Genomic DNA, 21,290 nt, shown 5'->3' with positions numbered 1-21,290 from the left:
GTTTGTGAGTTCATTGAGCCTGTATGTGTGTCTTCATACCTATGTGTGTGTGTGTGTGTGTGTGTGTGTGTGTGTGTGTGTGTGTGTGTGTGTGTGTTGGAGACAGAAACCCCTCGCTGCATTCCAGCGTCATTAGAAACTTCACATCGCTCCAATCACATTTTTGCTTCACAACATTTCTCAACAGCTCCTAATTCTAAGCAGCACCAGATCTCGTCTATATGTGATTTTTATTTGTTTTCATGGGTTTAGTGATGAACACACACTTTTAATTGGCTCTCTGAGTTTAAAATAGAGCCGGAGTTTAATGGCTGCGGTTAGGGGACACATACCAATGAAAGCCACACACACACACACACACACACACACACACACACACACACACACACACACACACACACACACACACACACACACACACACACACACACAGACACAGACAGACACACACACACACACACACACACACACACACACACACACACATATATACAAGTGCTGATTAAAACAATGTGAAAGCTGAAGAGAGGCACTTAATGGATACAGGCCATCAGTGCCAGATGCCACGAAAGTGAGTTGTGTGATCCTGAGAAAGAGTGGATGCAGCAGGATTATTTTAACTATCAATTAATATATCTTTTTTTGATTAATTAATTAACTACGGACAAGAAAGAAATGAAATAAATATTCCCAAACTAGAATTGACTGAGTTATTTATATCAGAAATATCAGGGAAACACTGTGATAACCTCCTTCAGGTATTTTCAGTATGAGCTGGAACACTTGTAGTCTTTGTTCATCATTTGTTGTGTCTTCCCTCTCTCAAACATTCAAGTAAAAAAAAAAAGGACTAATTGAATCTGAGAGAGACACATCTGTTTCTGCCTATGGCTGCAGTCACTGAGTCCCCCTGAAACCACAACATGAAACATTTAAGCCCTGTCCCTCTTCCCCTGGCTACATTGCTATGTGAGTGTGTGGCTCTGTGTACATGTTTGCGCTGCATCTAAAAAGTCTGCAACGAGAAAGCAAGATGTTGGTTTTGTAGTGCAGTTGTAAGGGTACAGAAAGGGGGGGTGGTGGGGTTGCAGGAGGAAAAAGAGGTGAAATGATAGAAAGAAAAGGGAGGGGAGGAGATAATGCACTTAGCATTTAAAACCGCATTCTGTGAAAGTCATCAGAAGCAAGGTGTGTTTTCAGCAGGGGGAGAGTGATTCCCAGTCTGAATTCCTCCGTCCATCCCGCTGCTGAAGTTGTGAAAGCAGGAAATCCAACTCCCCTCCTGCCATCAGTGTGTGTTTTTGACACAGTGGTCCAGACTGATTTGAAGACAGGGCACGTTTGGGGTTAAGTTTGTGTGAGAGGGAGTGTGCTGCATGCATGACTGAACCAGGTCCAATAACGGCACTCTTCCCTTTTCATGTCAGTCTCGTTTCCTTACACATTAGGAGTGTGTGTATTGGTAAAGAGACCATACCTGCACAAAAAATGTGGCCCTACACACCAATGCATACACACTCATATCCACTCTACTCGTTGATGGAGGGTTCTAGTTGCAGGTATATTCTTGGTAACTGAGCTGCTGTAGCTGATGGTGTTTGTCCTGGGCTGTGAAAACACAACCTCCATCCAACGTTTAGACAGACTGTCAAGCTGTCACTGGCTGCGTGCCCTCACGGCATGTTTGGCTGCAGGGGACTGGCCTCGCTGATGAAATGCCAAAGGTCAATGGCGCTCAGTGGAAAAAAGAGGGCCGTTCTGAGGGAGAAATCGAGGATTTCTTCAAGTTCAGTTGCGTGTGTGATTTTAAGGCTTTCTGTAACTTGCAAGCTACCATGTCAAAGCTACACTTTTATGTTTTTCTGGATTGTATTTTTTCCACTCTGCATACAGGGGGAACTGGAAATGCTTGTGCTGAAATTGAGCTATACAGCCTTTTTGGTTAAATTGGGTTATTTAATAAGAAGCAGGCAAAATAACTACCGATATATAGCAATATACCATCATCCTGACTTGTGTGTTTCAATAATGTAACTCCTGGTGAAAATATCAACAACTTAATCAAAGAAACATACTGCACTCAAAACAGATTATCCTACTTAGTTGACTCACTGCGTCACTACTACATGACTCCTCATGAACAGGGGAGAAGAAGTTAAAAACTGAATGAAAGGAGAAGAGGACAATGAGATTAAGTAGGACAGTGGAGAAAAGAAGTTAAGAGATGATATTGCGGTGGAAAACCAAATTAAAAAGGCACTTAAAGGTGCATTTAGAATTTTTCAGTTAATCAGACATCGCGTTCTATCATTTTACAAGTGTCTTGCAGTATTTCAAGTTTTGACTCTTCTATCCTGATATTAACAGCACGTCTCATCTCGTCTCATCTCGTCTCGTTACCATGCCATTCTCTGCCCCATATTAAATTGTAGTGAGGAAAGAAGAACTTTGTAAGTAAAAAAAGGCTCAAAGACAATATTTGGGCTAAAAAAAGGATGCTCACTAAATTTAAATGTAGACAAGGAGCCTGTCATAAATTTTACACCTACTTACTAAACTTAATGACCCCCCTAATGACCCCTCAGCACCACACACATGCAAATCACAGCCCCTAACATGTCTCTGTGTCGGTGTGATTGACAGGTAAAACACTGTCAGTTTCTGACCTCTGACCCCTCGGCTGAACCTGAAACGCACCCTGAGGCAATCTAACCCGCTTATGATTCACTGCCGACCCCTACTTTCACTCCAGCGTTGAGCCGAACTCTGCTTCTTGGATATTACAAAAACTTCAAACTGATACTGATTTTTAATGTGGGATGCTTTTCAGTGACTTCAAGTGTGTTTGTCTCCAAACCCAATAGTGATATTTAGACAAGTTAGTACTTCAGCTGGCCTTACCAAACAGAGGCCAAACTGACCATCCTCTATGGTAGATAATAATAATAATGACACTGTAAATACCTCACACTACCACATATAAAAAAAAAACACTTAACCATCCCTTAAAAGGAGGTTGTCATTTTTCTTCCTGTACTAACTTATTTGTCATCTTTCGTAATTTCCGCCATTAATTTCCCGAGCTCCCAAATAAAAACACAAACATATGACATCATTATAGTGAAAAAGCTCCATTAAAGCTAAAAGTGGAGCTGAATCACCATCTCTCCCTCTCTCTGTGCGCCTGCTTTAGACTAATGACATTTCACATGGAGGGGAGCATATGGCGGCTCGAGCAGGCCTCCCAGACGCCTGTGCAGTCCTCTCATAATACAGATCAAACATCTCCAGCTCCTTTGAACAGTGTGACTTTACTACCGCGCTAACGACAATCCATGCGTATGTGTGTCTCACTTCCACCAGCTAGCTAGCTCTAATGACAGACGACACAAGCGCTGCACCGTTTGTGTGTGTTCATGTTTATACTGCGTATGTGTGTCAGCTGAAAGCTCTGCCACCCGTGAGTTTCTACTCCACTTCCTCCTCCCAAAAGGGCCTCCACCAACCTGTAAACCCTGTGCGTGTATTTACCGTACTATGTTTTTAATTCAGGGTCTCTGATTTGCAGTGGGTCTGCACGGCTTTGAAATTGAGCCTGGCACACGCTCAACACACACTCTCTCTCGATGTTAGTGAAACCGATCACAAGCCATGCATGTGAACATGTGTGTGTATTTCCCTTGATATCCTGTTTGTGGAGTGAGAAATATGTTATTACAGTGGAATGAAAGGAAAATGGTGGTGGTGGTGGGGGGGGGGGGGAGGCAAAGAAAAGATAAAACTAAACAAATTCTCCTATTTAGCCTAATCTGTTGTAGCACAATGCCAGAGTACTGTACAAAGTTGAACTGCTCTAAATTAGGGAGAAAATAAGGTAGCAAAACGGTTGTTTTACAGACCTGCTATGCCTCAAAAGTATTTTATTTTAAGGTAAAACTGCTTGTAAACAGCTTCACACTCAGTTAAAATCTTGGTTTTTGGGCTTCTCTTGATTTGTGGTGAGGATTATAGTGTGTCTTGTAAAGATAGGAGGTGGAGGTGTCCCTGAAGTGAATGCTGCTTTGTCTGCTTAGTTTTAGAGACATAGGTCGAGGAATGATTGTCTGGCAGCATGAACATGCGGTTTATATATTTTCAAACTTCTTTCTTACTCTCAAATTTATGTTTTCTCTCCTTCTTGAGCATTGTAAATCCCCCCAAAATGGATGCAGCAGCAGTTCTTTGGCACTTACTCCTATTATAACCCATTCTTCTGACTGATGAGTTTACCAGAGAAGTGGAGGAAAGCAATACAGGAAAACATGGGGATGGTAGTGGAGGAGTGCAATGGGGAGAACCATGAAATGTGGAGGTCAAGAGTGAAAGAGGAGGGAGGCTGTAATGAGAGGAGCTGGAAGGAGAGTGGAGAAGTAAAAGGAATGCAAGTCAAAGAAAAAAATGTTGATTATAACGCAGGGAGTTGTGTAGAGAAGGATTGACTTGTTCAGTGGGATTGTTTACCAGGATACTGATTGTTGTCCAGGTCTTGGCCTCCTCTCAGAGTGAATCCGAATCCAGGCAAACCATCACCCGGGACCCCGGCGGCTCTCAGCTCTTGGCTCAGTGTCAGGCCCCGTATGGATACGTCTCTGTTACCGTTAAAGATCAATACTCTGCCTCCACGGCCCTCTCCTCCGAAAGGACAGCCCACCGCCACGTCTGAGGGATGACACACGGACACACACGCATGGTTTAGACATCAGCTGGGTTAAGGGCCCTCTGAGACTAAAACAGAGGAAACTTACAGGTAGCTGGAAAAAGAGAAGGAAAACAGCTCGACCTGCATTTACCTGTTTTGTGGGGACCATGACAGCATGATCGTTGACCTCTTTCTTTCATTATTTGTATTTTGTCTTGAAATTGTTTGTGTGTTTAGGTGTTAAGAGTCTATTTAGGTCTTAAACGAACTGCTTGATGTTTCAGGAAATACATCAGTTTGATTTCTAACCAAGAATTATCTGTGGAGATTGATTCAACTTCAGTCTTCAAACTAATCTAATATCTTCTGGCTAAAGCTAGCTTGAAAGTAGAAAGGTCCATTTGACTGACTAGTCCATCTACTTGTTGGTCGAAAAGACAAAAAACAAACAAACTGCAGCAACAAAGCGCCTTAAAAGTCATTTTGTTATCTTTCTCCAACTCTTAAAATTAATAATGTAAAGGGTAATAATAAATGTTGGTATTTTATGCTTGAAAATTTAGTTGTTTTTTTTAACACTGGCTGTTACTTTGCAGTGGCCAGGCAGAGCTTGCAAGAAAACCCATAACTCTCATCATAATTTGATTAAAATATCCTGACTGGGGCACGCAAGTTAAGATAAAATATTACAACTGAATCTAAATGTCTCTAATTATGAAAATGTTATTGGTGTATGAACCAAGCTGGCCATAGTGAGAACGTGATTTATAAAGTAGTTTTTAAGGGCCTTTGAGGATTCCTTCAGACTTACAGGAATGTAGTCGTTGAACTGCAGAGCACGTCCACACACATGAACTTCTGTTTTAAAGCTTGGTATCACCTGTTATATCCAACTTTTCAACATTTTCCCCTTAATACAGACTATTTCTGCAAAGACCATTCCTCAGAATTAAAATAGTTTTGGTCCCAAAAGAAGAACTGATTGATTAAAACGTCCATTTAGTCCACTTCCATTAAACATCACCAAAGTGATGCATTACAGGGGAAAACACATTTCCCCCCAAACAGCCCTCGATTTTACATTTATTTTCCAGACCACGAAAGCAGAAGAGATCCAGGATAGTTATTGAACCACACAGGTGCTTACAACGGGGCTATAGACATTTTGGGGACCCGTTTTTCCCTAGGCCATCTGAAATCTAGTGGTTTGAATAGCAGGGTTTTAAAATGTGAGTTCAACTTGTTGATGATGTCCTTGTATACATATTGTCTTCTGTGTGCTCCTGCTGCAAAAAAATGTCCATTGTGGGCATAAAAAGAATCTGAATCTGTTGTTACTTTCTAACCTCTATATGTTCACACATTACACATAACCCATTCTGCATACAGTTCTGTAACTGTCCAAACACCTCTAGACTTCCTGTTTGTCTCCGGATCCCCTCTCTCTCAGCCTAAACAACTAGTTCCACATGAAGCAGATTGTGGGGTAGAGAGAATAAATGCAACCATGTGTGTATGCAAGTGTATGTATAAGCCTGTGTGTGTGTGTGTATGTAGACACAAGTCTTAATGTCTATGTGCGGACATGTCTACATAACTGAAGAGCTGTATGTATATATGCAAGAAAAAAAACTTTTTACTGAGAAAAAAAAGTCTTCAAATAATGTAAAAGTCTCTCATGGGCATTACTCAACACTAACCCACAAAATGCAGACATTGAGGGCAAAATGTGGGAACACCCACTGTGATCACTGAGACCAAAAACTATAGATTTACTCACAGACAGACACAGGATGACACTCTGTGAGTGATGGTGCCAGTTGTGGTTGATAAGAACAAAAATTAAAAACAAAAAGAGCCACACGGCAAATTGAATTAGCTAAATTGTATTCTTTTGGGCTGACACTCTTCAAAGCCTCGATGACAGGAAATGAGAACGGTTCTGCTTTCAGCAGAAAACAGAGTGATGAGATCTTCTTTGAGGGGAGGAGGAGGAGTCTCCGTGTCATCATGGTCAATAAAAAAAAGGGATCTGTCAGTGATTAGGCACACATAATCACACAGGGGCACAGGTATACTTGAACTAAGATGTTTGGCATTAGCAAAAAGAAGCTGCTGAAAACCCTGATCACAATGTTTCCATGGTGACTCCATCATGGGCTTTGTACTCATTAGATTAACTCTCAACAAGTCATCTTTCTGCATGTCACTGCAGCTGGCAAAGAGGCTCCATCTCCTTAAAAGCTACTCCTCTGAAGGCGTCACATCCTGACAGACGGACCTGATTTGATTTACGTTTCTGGTCAGAGAAAGCCTCTGTATTGATCCACTGGTTATTGATCTGATTGTTAAAGGGTTTAAAGGGGTGTAACGCACATTAACGCACACCCATGAATAAATAAACCACAATTCAGTGGGATGGCTGTCATATGAGGGCCAGATGGGCATCACTTCATTCATTTTTTAGGAAGCAGTCAACAGGCCTTAGCTTCATGGAGCATTTGGTCCGCAGGCTGAATTATGTGTGTGTGTGTGTGTGTGTGTGTGTGTGTGTGTGTGCGTGTGTGTGTCCAATCAATGTGATTATAAAACAAACACATCTAACAGGAATGAACTCTGGGCCTGCAGGACAGAAACACCAAGATGATATTATCTCAGTGCACATCTGGTGAGTTAAAAATAACCCAAACACACACACACACACACACACAAACACAGTTACACACATATGGTCTTAACCCTTATCATCACAAGAGGAAACAAGTTCAGCCAGACAACCTTTCATCGCTGCACTTCCTGATTGGCTGAAGAGCTTAAAGTTTCTAAAGTAGCAGCATCTGATGGGATTTCCTCATTCAAAGACAAAACAGCCCATAAGGGACGGGAAACACAGAAAAAGATTTGTCTGTCATTGAGTAAACCTAAAAAACAAAAGCCGTGTATGGTCAGACAAGTGCAAGGGAGAAAAGTTCACACACTGGAACACAACAAAAACTTAAAGGATTTTGATTGATGTTTGTCATCTAAATATCGTTATCTCTTTTTATTTGCTTTCTCTTCTACCTGACATATTTTTGTATCTCAAAATCTTTGCATCTTTTAATGTTTTCATACCATTGTATCCATCCTGGTTGATGTCTCCAAGCGGTGCTATAGCAGTGCCAAAACGTCCGAAGGTGTATGTGCCGGTGAGAGCAACAGGTTCAGAAAAGGTGAGCGGGGCCGTCTGCAGGTACAGGTACACCCTCCCCACCTCTCTAGGTTTGCTCTCCATCTCTCTCTCCATGTACAGGGGCGCTCCGACCAGCACATCGTCCGTCCTGGGTATTTAAATCACAGTTTTAATGCTCAGAGAAAGATAAATAAAGAGTGAGGGTATGGGTCGATAAGAGTGAAAATTGAATTTTCTACTTACCCATCTCCGTTTAGGTCAGTGACAGCCACTGAATATCCAAAATAGGAGGCCATCTGAGGGACAGACAGGGAAGGAGCGTGAGTATTTTTAACCATACAGAAAACATGTTAACAAGATTTCCTCTAATTTCATTTTCATTCCATTTTCAAATTGAATTCACACAGAAATGAGAAGAAATCAATATCAGCTGCAGCAATGCAATGTGGCAGACTGTGACAGCCAAGTGGACATGCTCCTCCTACCTGTTCTCCTGTAAAGTTCAGGATGAAGGTCATATTGGTGGAGTTGATCATTACCACCTAAAATAAAAAGCAAAGAGAAAGTCAGACGCTACACAGCAAAACAAATGAAGCACCAGGCTTTGTCCCTCCGGCACTTTAGAAGCAAACATGATCAAGCAGTCTGACAAACAGGCACACAAAGAATGCCAGAAAAAAGTCAGAAACCGCATTAAAAAAAGCCTTTATTCTATCCAAAACCTATTTCTCCCCCCGCCCTGCCCCCCCCCCCCCCCCCCCCCCCCCACCAGCATCATCTTGGTGCCCTAACCATTTCCCCCCTCATCTCTCTCTCCTTCCCCCCATCCTAACCCCGGTCGTGGGGAGAGTTGAAGGGGGGGGAGGCTGAGAATTCCTTCATAAGACCTAAAATAACAACCACATGGAGACAGCCGGGGGCTCCATGCTCACACACATGCACATACACACAAGCAGGAGGATATACGTCGGCCTAATCACAGAAGTCTCAAAGACGTACTAAATGGAGACTACTACTAAAGATATGGATGATGTGCACACAAATGTCGCATCAAAGCACTCCGAGTTAAAAAGTTAAAATAAACCTGATACAAGGTAGACAGATATTCTAACATTTTCATTCTTACCTGCATCTCTCCTAACATCCCCCCCCCGCCTACTGTGATCTACAACCCCCCTCCTCTGTGACACTCACGGTGCTCTGTCTGTACAGGAAAGACCATTCGCGCACCAGCTACAGCATCCAGACATAAAACACACACACACTGCTTCAATGTGTGTGTGTGTGTGTGTGTGTGTGTGTGTGTGTGTGTGTGTGTGTGTGTGCGTGTGCGTGTGCGTGTGTGTGAACCGCATGGTGAGTCCTGCAGTTGCACCGCAGTTTAAGGTTAGGGGTCGGTTGTGTGTGGAGAAGGGTTAGTGGGGTTAGGTGGGGTCACGGCCCTCCACATGCAGCGGAAGCCGTGTGTCATTAGGGAGGATTGACACAGTCAGCCCTGGGGACATGTTCCCATGTGAGAACACACTACAGTTCACAAATAGACTCATATACAGTACATTATTGTGATGTAGATACATGTGTTTATTTATACAGTTCAAGCTGTAAATCAACGACAGAGGACAAATATAGAGGACTTTCGCCTACTGTGTGCAAGTGTCTGTATGTATATACTCTCTGAGGCCTCTCATACTCCTTGTTTGAAAAACAAGAAGATGTTTTCTCTCTGCTGCGTTGTTAAGTTCTTACATCATGGTCCGCTTGGTCTCAATTCATGTTGATGGATTCTTATGTTGGAGTTCTTTTGTAGTTTCGGTTCTTTTTTTTTTTTAGATATGATATCATCCAGATTCTTTAAGTGTTTGGGTTCTTATGTTGTTGTATATTAAGCTTGCATATTGTTTGGGTCCTTGTATATTTTTTAAGCTCTCATGTTGTCCAGGTGCTTTGATGTTTAGGTTCTTGTATTTTACTTTAGCTCTTTTTTTGTTGCACTTTGTTAGCTCTGGTTTTTTTAGGGTGCTATATAAATGAATAAATGACTAAAACACAGAGAACGATATTGAAATCTTGATAAGAACAGTCATGTCTTAACATAGGGTGTCAAGGTTTCCCCAAAAGCCATAAAAACAACTTGATCAGTCTTTGCACAGATTCAACAAGTCTCTGGAAATTTACTGGAGGCATTAACATCATTCTACCAAAACATGTTCCCTAATTTGGTGTTTTTGAGAAAGAGAGTGTTGTTGAACAAGTCTTTGTGCTCAACTGGATGACATCTCTCATGTCTAAACAAATACTTTGCATGATTTTAATACTCATCAAACCATTGGGTGAACATCTGTGCTCTTTAATGGAGACATCTGCTATTGCAATGCCGCTCGCTTTCAGTTTATTTTTTCCAAAAATTAACAAAACTGTTTCAATGCAAGTAACTTTTTTTTTTTTTAACTTTTTAGAAATCTATTACTTAATATCTTCTGGGTGTACAAATATGCTTGTTGATATTTACTGTATACACAGTCCATACTCACATATCCAAAGTTTTGCGCTCCTCTTGGGACTCCTGCTATCAGCTCTAAGAAACATGAAAACAAAAAACACTTGAATTAGCGTCAATATGTTTGAAGAGAAGGACTCAAGGGAGGCTTTTTTTTTAAATCCTAAAACCACCTACCCAGCCCACCCTGCCACAAGTGCCAAGTGTCTCTGAGAACACCCCGAGTGATTGGGTGCTTGTGTATTGATTGATGAGTGTGGCACTATGAACTTATCATGATGATCTGAGGTTCCCACCCAGAAAGAGAAGACAGACTCCCCCCCTTCCCCCCGTCCCTCCTGCTCTACGCAAAAGACTAGACCACGAGCCCATAAACCAGAACTTCCCAGATCCCTCTTCACTCAGAACTCCCAGTTACGACCAGTTCTCTAGTCTGAAGAGGGTTTGGGGGAACATGACCACAACAAGTTTCGTACCACAACACAACACATCAACAGGCATGTGCAACCTCTTAATGCTCACTTAAAGACTCTCTGACATGTGTTGTGCCTGAGGGGGTTCAGGGCTTTGCGGGGTTGGTATGGGGGTATGTAAACGCAAGGTTGTCCCGTAAAGATCCCACTAAATGCTGATTAGCAAAGACGCTCGGATAGACAGGAAATTATGAATGGAAAGCTGTAGTGGCATTGGGGGAGGGGGGTCTCATACTTGTCACAGAGCTGCAGAAATGTGTGGTGACGGAGTTTGAAGAGAAGCAATAAAAAATGGTTTAAAAAAATTGATGTAGCATGACTGTGGTTGGACACATGTTGTTTTCTCCACATTTTCTTTGATGAAAAAGTGTTTTTGTTTGATTTTGGTGTTCAACATTAATTGTACCGAAAAGCTGATGGCGAGGGAATAAACCTAACAAAGTCTGCTGAATGTTTTGAAAAAAAATATTACACTGCTGAAAAATCACCAGTGTTTGTTAGTGATACCGAAAATACTATATTTATGAGTAGTCTACGGTTGAAGTGCAAAAAACTGCAGTTCCATGAGTGTCCACTTGAGACTAGCTGCAAAACCAACATTTCCCCTTTAGTTCCCATGTTAAAGTGCCCATTTTAACAACAAAAATAAACATGTGTACAATGTGGTTAAAAAAAACTCATTAGTTTTGAATAGCTCATTTCTTTATTTATGCAAACTGTATGGGTTGATTTTTTTTATAACGCATCCCTTTGAGTCTATTAAGCCAAGGAGATATTCATACAGTTTCATAAATAGGGGCGTGGATGAGTTGATGGACAGTCAGGGATTTGGTAGCTGTTTGTAAGGAAACTGAGGTTTACCTCAGCTCTGCCTCTTTGCCAATTTCTGGATAGATTGAAAGTTGTAGGTAGAGGAAGCATTTCCAATATAGCGACCATCATCAAAGGGCTTCTTCAGAATCAGCTCAATGAAACTTGTCCCTTCCTGCACATCTTTATTAAAGTCATGCTATATGGCGTGCCTGCCTCTCTTTCCACCTAATATTTCCAATCCAGGAGAGATTCTTCTGGATACCGTCTCCAGATCCAAAGAGGTCTGTGGAGTCTGTCACTAATCATTCTAATCAGACCAAATGAAGGAAAGGAAATCCCTTTATCAGCAGTTCCTGAAGTCCTGTCCCCTAAGGGTCGCGACCCAGACATGCAGAGACAGTTCTCATTACTCTGCCTCTGACTTCAGACCAAGACACTGTCACACAGCTGTCCGCTCCCTATCGCTCACCCTGCAGACATCCCCCACTGTCGCACTAGCATCCAGCTAGAGAGCACAAGGAGACAATCAACATGTAGTGTTTGGGGCTGTTTTGCAGGGTTTCTCTGGTGCTGCATGTGGTTAGTTGTAATGAGTTGAGTGCTTTCTCACCTTGTTCAGAGTCTCCTGTAAACTCCCCCACCGCCACAGAGTAACCTAAAGAGAAATGGGTTGCACATGACAACATTCGGGTAAGATTAACTCAACACAGGTTGCTCTGTGTCATCTGTATGTGAAGTATGTAAAGGTAACATACGATGTAATTTAATCAATGTTCTTGTCAGTGTGCATTTTTTTCTTTCTTTTTTTTTGTAAGTGCACGTTACCAAGGTAGCTGTCGTCATGTGTGTCCTCAGCAGCTCTGGTGTATTTCTCTCCTGGAACCCGTCTCAGCACCGCCTTCAAAGAGTAGCCATTCAGTATCTCTGCTATCCCTGCTGTCATTACCTGACCTGATAAATAGATGAGGAGAAACAAACAAGCAGGGTGAGAGAGTCCCATCTGTTCACAGACAGCGGCATCAGCTCAAAAAAAACCCCACAAAGGGAGCACAGCTGCCCTCTGCTTTGGGAAACCTGCAGGAGCTGGACAACCTGCTCCGCGTGAAAAATGCACGAAGCTAACGACACACATCCAAGACTTCCCTGAGGAAAGCTTAAAACACATCACTGGCGGAGGAATAGCTGGAAAAACACCCTTATGTTCCTTTAAAAAAAACGCTCAAGAAAAGGAGGGCTTTTCCTCTCTGCTAGGGCTTTCTGAATTATAGGTGAACACACGCAAACACCACCCTTCCTCTGCTGTTGAACAAGAGGTCAAACAAACAAATGATTTTATCTACGACTGCCCTCAACCTTCCATAAATCCTCCTTAATGTGTGTGTGCGTATGCGCTGACGGGGAGGAAAATATGCCCTCTGAACCCTCCCTTCAACTCTTTTTTTTTCACCCTCTCCCTCTGAGTTTGTCTCCTGGAAAAACACATCACTGCATCAACTCATTATTAAGCCTTTATCTGATTAACGAGACACTGTGTTACAAACTGCTAAAGCACATGCATAAGTCACACAAGTGTCCTTTACACCCGGCGATGACAACATGTATATAAAGAACGTCTTTTCCTGATGACTCAGACGAAAAGGCTGAAGATAATCGTTGTATATTAGAGACCGTAAAATTCAGGCTGAGTGCTTTTATAAACATTCGGAGGAAGTGTTTTAACTGGAGGCAGCCAGCCTTGCCACGATGAGGGCACAGGGAGCCAGCAGTCCATTAGACTGTCTGTAAAGCCTGTCTAGTGTGGTCTTGTATGCTCGGGCATTCATTATTTAACCATATGTAAAAGCAGCAATGCCAAACAATAACCCCAAATCATAACAGAAGATGAAGACATTGTTAAATATCAATCACTGAGACACTTCTGGTCTTTCTTTCTTTCTTTCTCCTAAGACAAACATACTCTTGCTCTTACTCTATTTGAGGGAAAATGAAGGACTGTGGCGTGACAGATGAGGGGTTACAAATAAAGTGAAGATAAATTAGTTTGTGCAGCGAATCAGTGAATGTCTCCAGCTGCAGGACTCCTCTCTAAATATAGATGACACACACTCTAACACACCTGGATCTGGGGGAGTGCGCGCTACACTTCAACAGCTGAACTCTGACACACTCCGGCTGTGTCTACACCTATTAGGACACTTCATCCTTCTGCTTAGACTACAGCTCCACATACCCAGCGAGCTAGCCGACCTTTCATCAATCACAAGATCCGTCTTTTTTGCTCTTTCTCTTTACTCCCCTTCTCTTCTCATCTTTCTCCCCCCCCCCCACTCGCTGCAGCATGTTTCTATCATCTCCTCACCAATCCTCCATCACTTGCGCTGTCCTCCCTGCTATCTATTTCTCTCAGTGTCTAAATTCTTCCCACCTTTCCTCTATCCTTTCCAACCCTGTAGCTTGCCCTTGAGCCTCTTCCATCTCCTAAAAGTTTTTGTTCCAAGCTTTATCACAGAGGGGCAGAGGGGCAGTACCTCCACACTCCATTACCCGCTGATCAGCTCATTACAGAGCCCAAACACCCACTTCCTGTTAGACTGTTAGAGAAAGAGAGCAGAATGAGGTAAGGCAGTCTTGAAGGGAAAAACTTAAGGGGCAAAGACACATTTTTTTCCACCTTGTCCTACGTAAGAGTCCAACAGAAAAAAAAAAAAAAGAAGCAAACCTGGCAACTATATTCTTGAGCATGTGTGTGTGTAGGTGGATCATTCTGACTGTTAAAGTCATATTCATTCTTTTCTCTCTTTTGAACACCTTCCCGTATATGAAATCATAGAAAATGAGAGAGCAGATACAGGTTTACACACTGTTGTCGTAGTTACCTTGCCAATAATAGCTCCCGGGTCCTCCTACCACCAGCGTTCCTTCCTAGAATAAACAAAATAAGTCATGTGACGTCATTTACTGGTGAACTTGTGGATGTGAGCGTGTAAATTGGCGGATATATGTATAACGTGTGCATCTCATTGTGTGAGCACATGTCATTCCTGCTGTCACGTCTGTGGAGAGTGACAGCTTCCTGTACAGAAGAGTAGAGTTGGACCATGAGACACACGTCAAAGGTCACATTGACTTTGCAGCGTAAGAATGTGTAAACATGTGTGTGTGAGTGTTTGGTCTATTGTGTTCAGAGGTGATGGGTCATTTCAGGGGTGGGGGGGCTCCTCCAGGGACAAAACGTGTTCTCATCTCCCTGCTGTCCATAAATCTCTGAGGGGGAGACGCTCTGCTTGAGAGGGCACAAGATGTGTGAAGGAGGTCGTCATGGCAATAGTAGTGTGTGCTGTAAACTTTTACCTTGGTGAAATCCACACTGAAGCCAGCCTGGCAGAACCCTTGTCCCTCTGGGTCTGGATCATCTGAAAGGACACACAAGCTACTGGTTCAAAATAAAACTCTCAAAAAGTATTTAATAGTTAAGAAAAAATACATTTTCTGAAATAGCGTACTCAGCTGATGACACAGAAATCATTACCAGTAGTTCTTATACCGAAAGTTATTTAAAAACTACAAATACATTTGGAAATAAAATTATACAACCACTGAGTTGTTTTTGTGTGTTTAAATTACCGTTTCAAACTGTGTATGAACACATAAAACGTATATGCACATTATCAATTGTTCACCGTTTTAGAGGCACCCTGAGGTGAAGCTTAATGGTGCGTATACACATGCAAGTATAAACAAAGCCTGAGTTATAGTAGTAGTCTGAGTGCTCGTAGATTCATGTTAAGATGAAACAGAGAAAGCTGCCGGAGGCCGGAAAAAAAAACAACATCTTAGGGACATGAATACAAAATATTTCTGCTGCTCTAAGAATGTTGCAGAATGATTCCCCCCTTGAGAACAATCAGGTTTACAGTGTGATTATTTCAGTCTTGATGAGACAGAACTGGCATAAATAAGAAAAAAAAGAAAAATAAATCTGGGAAGTGTAAGTATGAATCAGCGTGCATGCAAGAGTGAATGGAGCAGAGTCTCTAATGCAGACCGGATGATAGAGTGGATAATGGTTGTGTTTGATCTCCTTTTTATGTGATGAGCCACCTGATAGGCTGCATTTCTCCTTATCACAATCTGCTGGTGCCTCATCTCACTGTATTTACAGGGAGAGACAAAAGAATGTAGAAAGCAGGAGAGAAAGTGAGAAATTGAAGGTGAAGGGAGAGGGGTAAGGAAAATCCCATGATTCCCATTTAGAGCACTACTGACAGAAATAAGAGGACCTCAGAGAGAAATAGATACTTAGAGAGATGGATGATCAGGTTGCTGCAGAAACGTTCAAAAATTCAGGAAAGTGATTTTTTTTTTTTTAGATAAAGCTGACACAAAAAACAGTGTGTGCTTGTTGCTTTTAGGTAAGTGTTCACTTTAATTTGGAAAGCGTTTCAGATATCCACCTCTAAGACGTAGGTCCCCACACAGCCAGAGCAGAAATACATTTAATTTTGTTTGTGAAAAAAAAAAGGAAATCGCTTGTTATCAATAGTTTCCTTTGGGACTTTTACTTCAGACGTTTCAAAGGAAACTGTTAAAAGTAAAGGCTGTAGTCTCTTACTGTATAATATTTCAAATCACTGACAAATCAATACTAAATTTGTTCACTTCCAAATATAAGGAGCCATCTTTTCTGATGTGGTTGACCTGGCTGTTTTAATTGTATTACATTGAAGGTGGATACAATTAATTAAAACTATTTGTGCTTGTTTGCAAAGAGAGAGAAAAAAAAGCCAAAGGAAGGGAGGATAGGAAGCAGTAAAATGAAGATGGAGACAGCTGGATTCGGGGCTGCAGAGTGACTCACTGGTCCTGCAGGGTGAGTACTCTGCGTAGGCGCTGAAGTTCTGGACGGCCACATAGCAGGTCCCCACGGGGTCCTTCTCCCCACTTAACTTCACCGTCCGCCAGTGATAGAGAGGAGCACAGGCCTACACAACAAAGAACACTGTGAATCCCATTTAAATCAAGACAGACATTTAATGGTGACTTAAAAACAATACAACAGCGAGAAGTGTAACTTTTAGTTTCCAGGTGTGAACTTTATGATGAGTCATGTATACATGTCTTATATTCACTATTATAAGATCCACTCACCACCACTTTTCCTTTGTGTGACCTTACTGATGCGCCGAACCACTGGTGTGACTTAAACTCCAGAGGCTCCCTGGTTTTGTTTACCTTTATCATTCTGTTATCTTGAGAGAGACGGAGGCAGACAAAGAGGAAATGTGAAAAGACATTTAAAGGAGAATGAAATATACATCCAGTAAAAGCTGATACAGACTGTGGGGTAATGTGGCTCCAGGCCTGTTATTCTGTCTCAACGAATGGAAAGCGTTTGTCGTTGATAAGTAGGAACAAACAGCGGCTTCTTAAAACAGGCCTATAACAAACATCAAAACACCATTTGCCCCCCAGAAACAGACATTTGTCAGGATGCTGGGGGCTTTTGCTTCACTTAAAGCCTTCTCTATAAAACAGTTACAACACATAAGAGACTTACTTTGAACGGGTCTCAACAGACACACAGACGCAGACACACACGCTTGTATACGCACACATTATGAGCATTTCCCGGGCCCCACTCGTAATAAAGTCATGTGTTCATGTGTCTCTGCTCTGCTGTGGATTTTCCCCCCAGTTATATTAAACTTCAGCTGGGCCTCTTTAGAGCTGCGCAGACCTCTTCACATTAAACACCTTCATTTAGCACATGCACACACACACACATACAGGCAGACGAAGAATGCATTATGGCAGGTGTTGCCAACAGTTTTTTTTAAGCTAATAAAAGTTTTTAATGTTTCATCGTCTCTGTGGGAGTTTGTTACAGGGTTCATTTGGTCCTCAATACAGTACACATTTATGTCTGGTCATCGTTTGGTTTACAGGTTAGATATTAGGTCCTAACTACGTCCTAATAATGTGTCTGCATCTAGAGGTGGGAAAAAACATCGATTTGTGAAAATCGAGATTCCGATATTCTGAGATTCATAACTTCCAAAAATCTTTTTTTTTTGGGCTAATCAGTCGCTCCCTGCTGAAAGCTAAGGCTAGCTCTTTAACTCGGTAGAATGCCAAATGGAGCAGCAAGAAATTCAGCCAGTCTCACTTATGACTGGAGTAGATCCTGAAGTATGTACTCATTCAAAAATACTCTTTGAATCATGAATCATGAATCCAGAATAGTGAATCTCAATCGAATCGTGACCCCAAGAATCGAAATCGAATCGTGAGACAACCGAAGATTCCCAGCCCTATCTGCATCTCTAGAATTTATTTTACTGACATGCAATACTTTGTAACTAAAGGTTAAAGTAAACGGCATCATGACTTGAAGGAAGTTTAGCTTCTCTGAGCAAACAGCAGAGGACTGGCTTACCATATCAAGTTCCTCAAAAAGATATAAATAAAAGAGTTTAATCAACATTTGTATGATTCATGCATTTCTCATTTCCTTCATTACTTTGAATGTAATGTTTCTCTTACGTTAATAATGTGTCTCTATCAACTAATCCACCACTGTTGCACTCCTGGCTTCACTGGCATGACTTGACACTTCTGCATAACGTCACCGATACACGCACACGCACACGCACACGCACACGCACACGCACACGCACACGCACACGCACACACACACACACACACACACACACACACACACACACACACACACACACACACTTGATGCAAGCTGATGCACGGATATTAACCAGGATGAGCACACACAGATGTTCACCACTCCTGCTGACATTTTGAACAGTGTGCATGAGTGTCTCTTTGTGTGGTTTATACCTGCAATAAAGTATCTTCTGTAACTCTAGAAACATACACCATGGTCTCTGTCATCAATCAACTTCTGCATTCACATTTGTTCCTCTCGGATTCTTCTTTTATCCCCAAACCTGAAATTATGCCCAAAACAATTCAGCTAAAACAAGTACAAACACACTCAAACTAACCCTTTGTGGAAACTATTCTGTCATATATTTGCGGCAGATGTGCGTGACACCCCTAATCCAATAATTTGCAGTGAAGTCAAATACATTTTCTTTAATATACACAGATCCAATGTTGAAAATCCCAATTTGACACAATGGGCTCTTACAGTCTGTACTGTCAGACTGCATCAGCTGTTAGTTCATGCTCCCCCATTAGCAGTTCATTGATACATCCGCTGTTACAAAGCAGCAGACTAGTAGCTTCATCCAATCATGTGTATTCATCTCGACACAGCGGTGTATACAACATGCCAGTCCTCACTTGAAGCAGCTCTATAGCCATAACTATGAAAGTCTGTTTGTTTTACGTCTCCTCTTTTGCATATTAAGCGGTTGATACTCAGCTACAACCTGATTCTTAAGTATAAGAAAGTAGCTCTCGAACAGAATTCTTGATGCAGCGGTGATTCATTGATAGCTCCCTTAAAGAGCACAACCACCTCCCCCAAAGTAAACGGTGCAATAAAAGGTCACCCTCTTTGAGATGATAGAAGACATCACACACAAAATAAGAGAGAGCAAAAGAAAGAGAGATGAATGGAGGAAAAAGACTGATGGAGAGCGAGAGAGGGGGACATGGGGAGGGGAAACAAGACAGGGATAAATTTTCAGGATCTAATAAAAAGCAGACCTCACCCAATCCCCTTTCTTCCGAGGGGGAACTAAATTCCCATGTGCATACAGTTTACCCCCATCCTCTCTCTCTCTCTCTCTCTCTCTCTATCGCTTTCCCACTTGTTCTCTCTCTCTCTCTTACTCCAACACACACACACACACACACACCTTATACACCAAGATGGAAAAGCGTGCATCAAGGACATGAAATGCACAAACAAAGGCTGATTGGACAGTTAACCATGATGATAATCGATTTAAAAGCCTAATCAACATGATGCAGACTTACACCATCTAACCCGCCAGCTACCTCTCTTTTCTTTTTTTTTTTGTCAGACAGAGCTGATGAGACCCATATGTCTTATCTGTCTTTTTCGTGCAACAGCACATGTGCCAACTCATATGCACACACATACCAGATACACAGGTTACGAAACTCCAGTCTGACATCTGGGGCTACATTTGCCTTTCAAAAAGATGCACTTGGAATTGGATCTTATAGTGAAATGATGAACGCTTGTAAAATGTCATTTCACTGAAAATTCTCCTCATGAAACAATCACACTGAGCATTATGTACCACAGTCTGTTCAAAGAGTCAAGTTCCTCCTTTCCAAAACCCGTAACAAGAGTCTATTGGACACATTTATACCCAGTAGGGGCCCCCAGGAGGTCTGGCATACATTTATTTAGACCAAGATTCATAAAGCTTTCAGGTTACTCACTGGAATTATCAAAAGGTATCTGTCTGCAGCTGTCGGGGAGCCCCGGCCAGGGGCAGTAGTAGACAGACCCAGCCTCCACAAGGCCAGGTTGGGAGGTGTTGGCCTTAGGAGCCCCCACCAACACACTGAACCTGGTAGGAGGGGGAAGGAGAAAGAGAGGTACATGCAAGATGTGCAGGAGTGTGTGCAATTTATTATGCATACTTTTGCAGCCAATGCTCCATTTTATTTAAACACACATTTCAGATTCTTTTATGATTTAAGAACTTTGATTTTCTCTATGCAGCTTAAGTCTGACAGTATATGCATCATATCATCAAGATGATAAAGCTTCATAGAGTTTCTAGGCTAAAGTAGATGTACATGCACATTACGTAGAGGTAGATCTAGCCTATTGTGGATCATAACTTCTGCGTGACCCTGATGGAAGAACTTCAGTCTTGATGTTGCCACTCACGTGTTGCTGTCGCTTGTAGCTTGGTAGAAGTCCACCGAATAACCGAAATAACTTCCCTCGGGTCCCCTGTAAACCGTGGGATGCTCTGCATGAAGGTTAAAACTCCAAACTCCATTCAAAGCCGGACACAGCACCGACAGCAGCCCGAGAATAAAGATCCCCGCGGAGGAAACACAGTGACTTGGACGCTCCATCCCCATAGAACAGCCAGCTGCGCACGAGTCCCGACAAATGAGAGGGAACCGGGACAGAGAGGAAAAGGAGAGGGACAGAAGGAGAGAGAGGAGGAGGAGAAAAAAAAAAGAGAGAGAGAAGTTCCTCTGTGCAGGTGAGGTAGGTTTGTCCAGGGTTAAGTCCGCAAACTGTCACTGGATCAATGCGCTCCCCCCAAAATTGCCTCCTGACACCCTGGAACCATCAGGTCTGTCCAGACTCTCAGCTTCAAGTCTGCACAGCCGCGCCCCCGCCCTCTGCTCAAAACTTTACCCCCTACCCACACACAGATTACACACACACACACACACACACACACACACACACACACACACACACACACACACACACTGACACAGCCTCATACACACACATTACAAGACCACATCTGAGCGCGCTGCAGGACCGACCGGGGCGTCACAGCTCCTTTTAAGGCTCAGATATATTCTCTGTGGCGAATTGAGACCTTCAGCCTGCGAAAATAAATAATACTGAGGTGAGATTTACGACCTATTTTCTCACATCAATCAAGTCATTTATGCATTTGCAGGCAAGCGCAAAAGCAAAGATTAGTAGTCCATAAATTAACC

General features: G+C 42.3%; 1 protein-coding gene across 1 annotated transcript in view; it reads right to left on the bottom strand.

The window, feature by feature from the left end:
• itga8 (integrin, alpha 8) overlaps positions 1 to 20,955 on the bottom strand; it is a 43,450-nt gene extending 22,495 nt beyond the window's left edge. The window contains exons 1-13 of the mRNA XM_020648496.3: positions 20,488 to 20,955; positions 20,031 to 20,161; positions 16,782 to 16,882; positions 16,492 to 16,615; positions 14,985 to 15,046; positions 14,510 to 14,555; positions 12,459 to 12,584; positions 12,244 to 12,288; positions 10,382 to 10,425; positions 8,336 to 8,392; positions 8,094 to 8,146; positions 7,793 to 7,998; positions 4,501 to 4,698 (exon numbers count right to left, since the gene is read on the bottom strand). Of these exons, the coding sequence (XP_020504152.1) occupies positions 4,501 to 4,698; positions 7,793 to 7,998; positions 8,094 to 8,146; positions 8,336 to 8,392; positions 10,382 to 10,425; positions 12,244 to 12,288; positions 12,459 to 12,584; positions 14,510 to 14,555; positions 14,985 to 15,046; positions 16,492 to 16,615; positions 16,782 to 16,882; positions 20,031 to 20,161; positions 20,488 to 20,687 (1,393 nt within the window). The 5' untranslated portion in view covers positions 20,688 to 20,955. The remainder of the gene's footprint in view (positions 1 to 4,500; positions 4,699 to 7,792; positions 7,999 to 8,093; positions 8,147 to 8,335; positions 8,393 to 10,381; positions 10,426 to 12,243; positions 12,289 to 12,458; positions 12,585 to 14,509; positions 14,556 to 14,984; positions 15,047 to 16,491; positions 16,616 to 16,781; positions 16,883 to 20,030; positions 20,162 to 20,487) is intronic.
• Positions 20,956 to 21,290: the final 335 nt, after the last annotated feature.

This window comes from Labrus bergylta, chromosome 8 (assembly GCF_963930695.1).
Source record: "Labrus bergylta chromosome 8, fLabBer1.1, whole genome shotgun sequence".
NCBI classification, from domain to species: Eukaryota; Metazoa; Chordata; class Actinopteri; order Labriformes; family Labridae; genus Labrus; species Labrus bergylta.
This window is presented reverse-complemented; position numbering and strand designations above follow the sequence as displayed.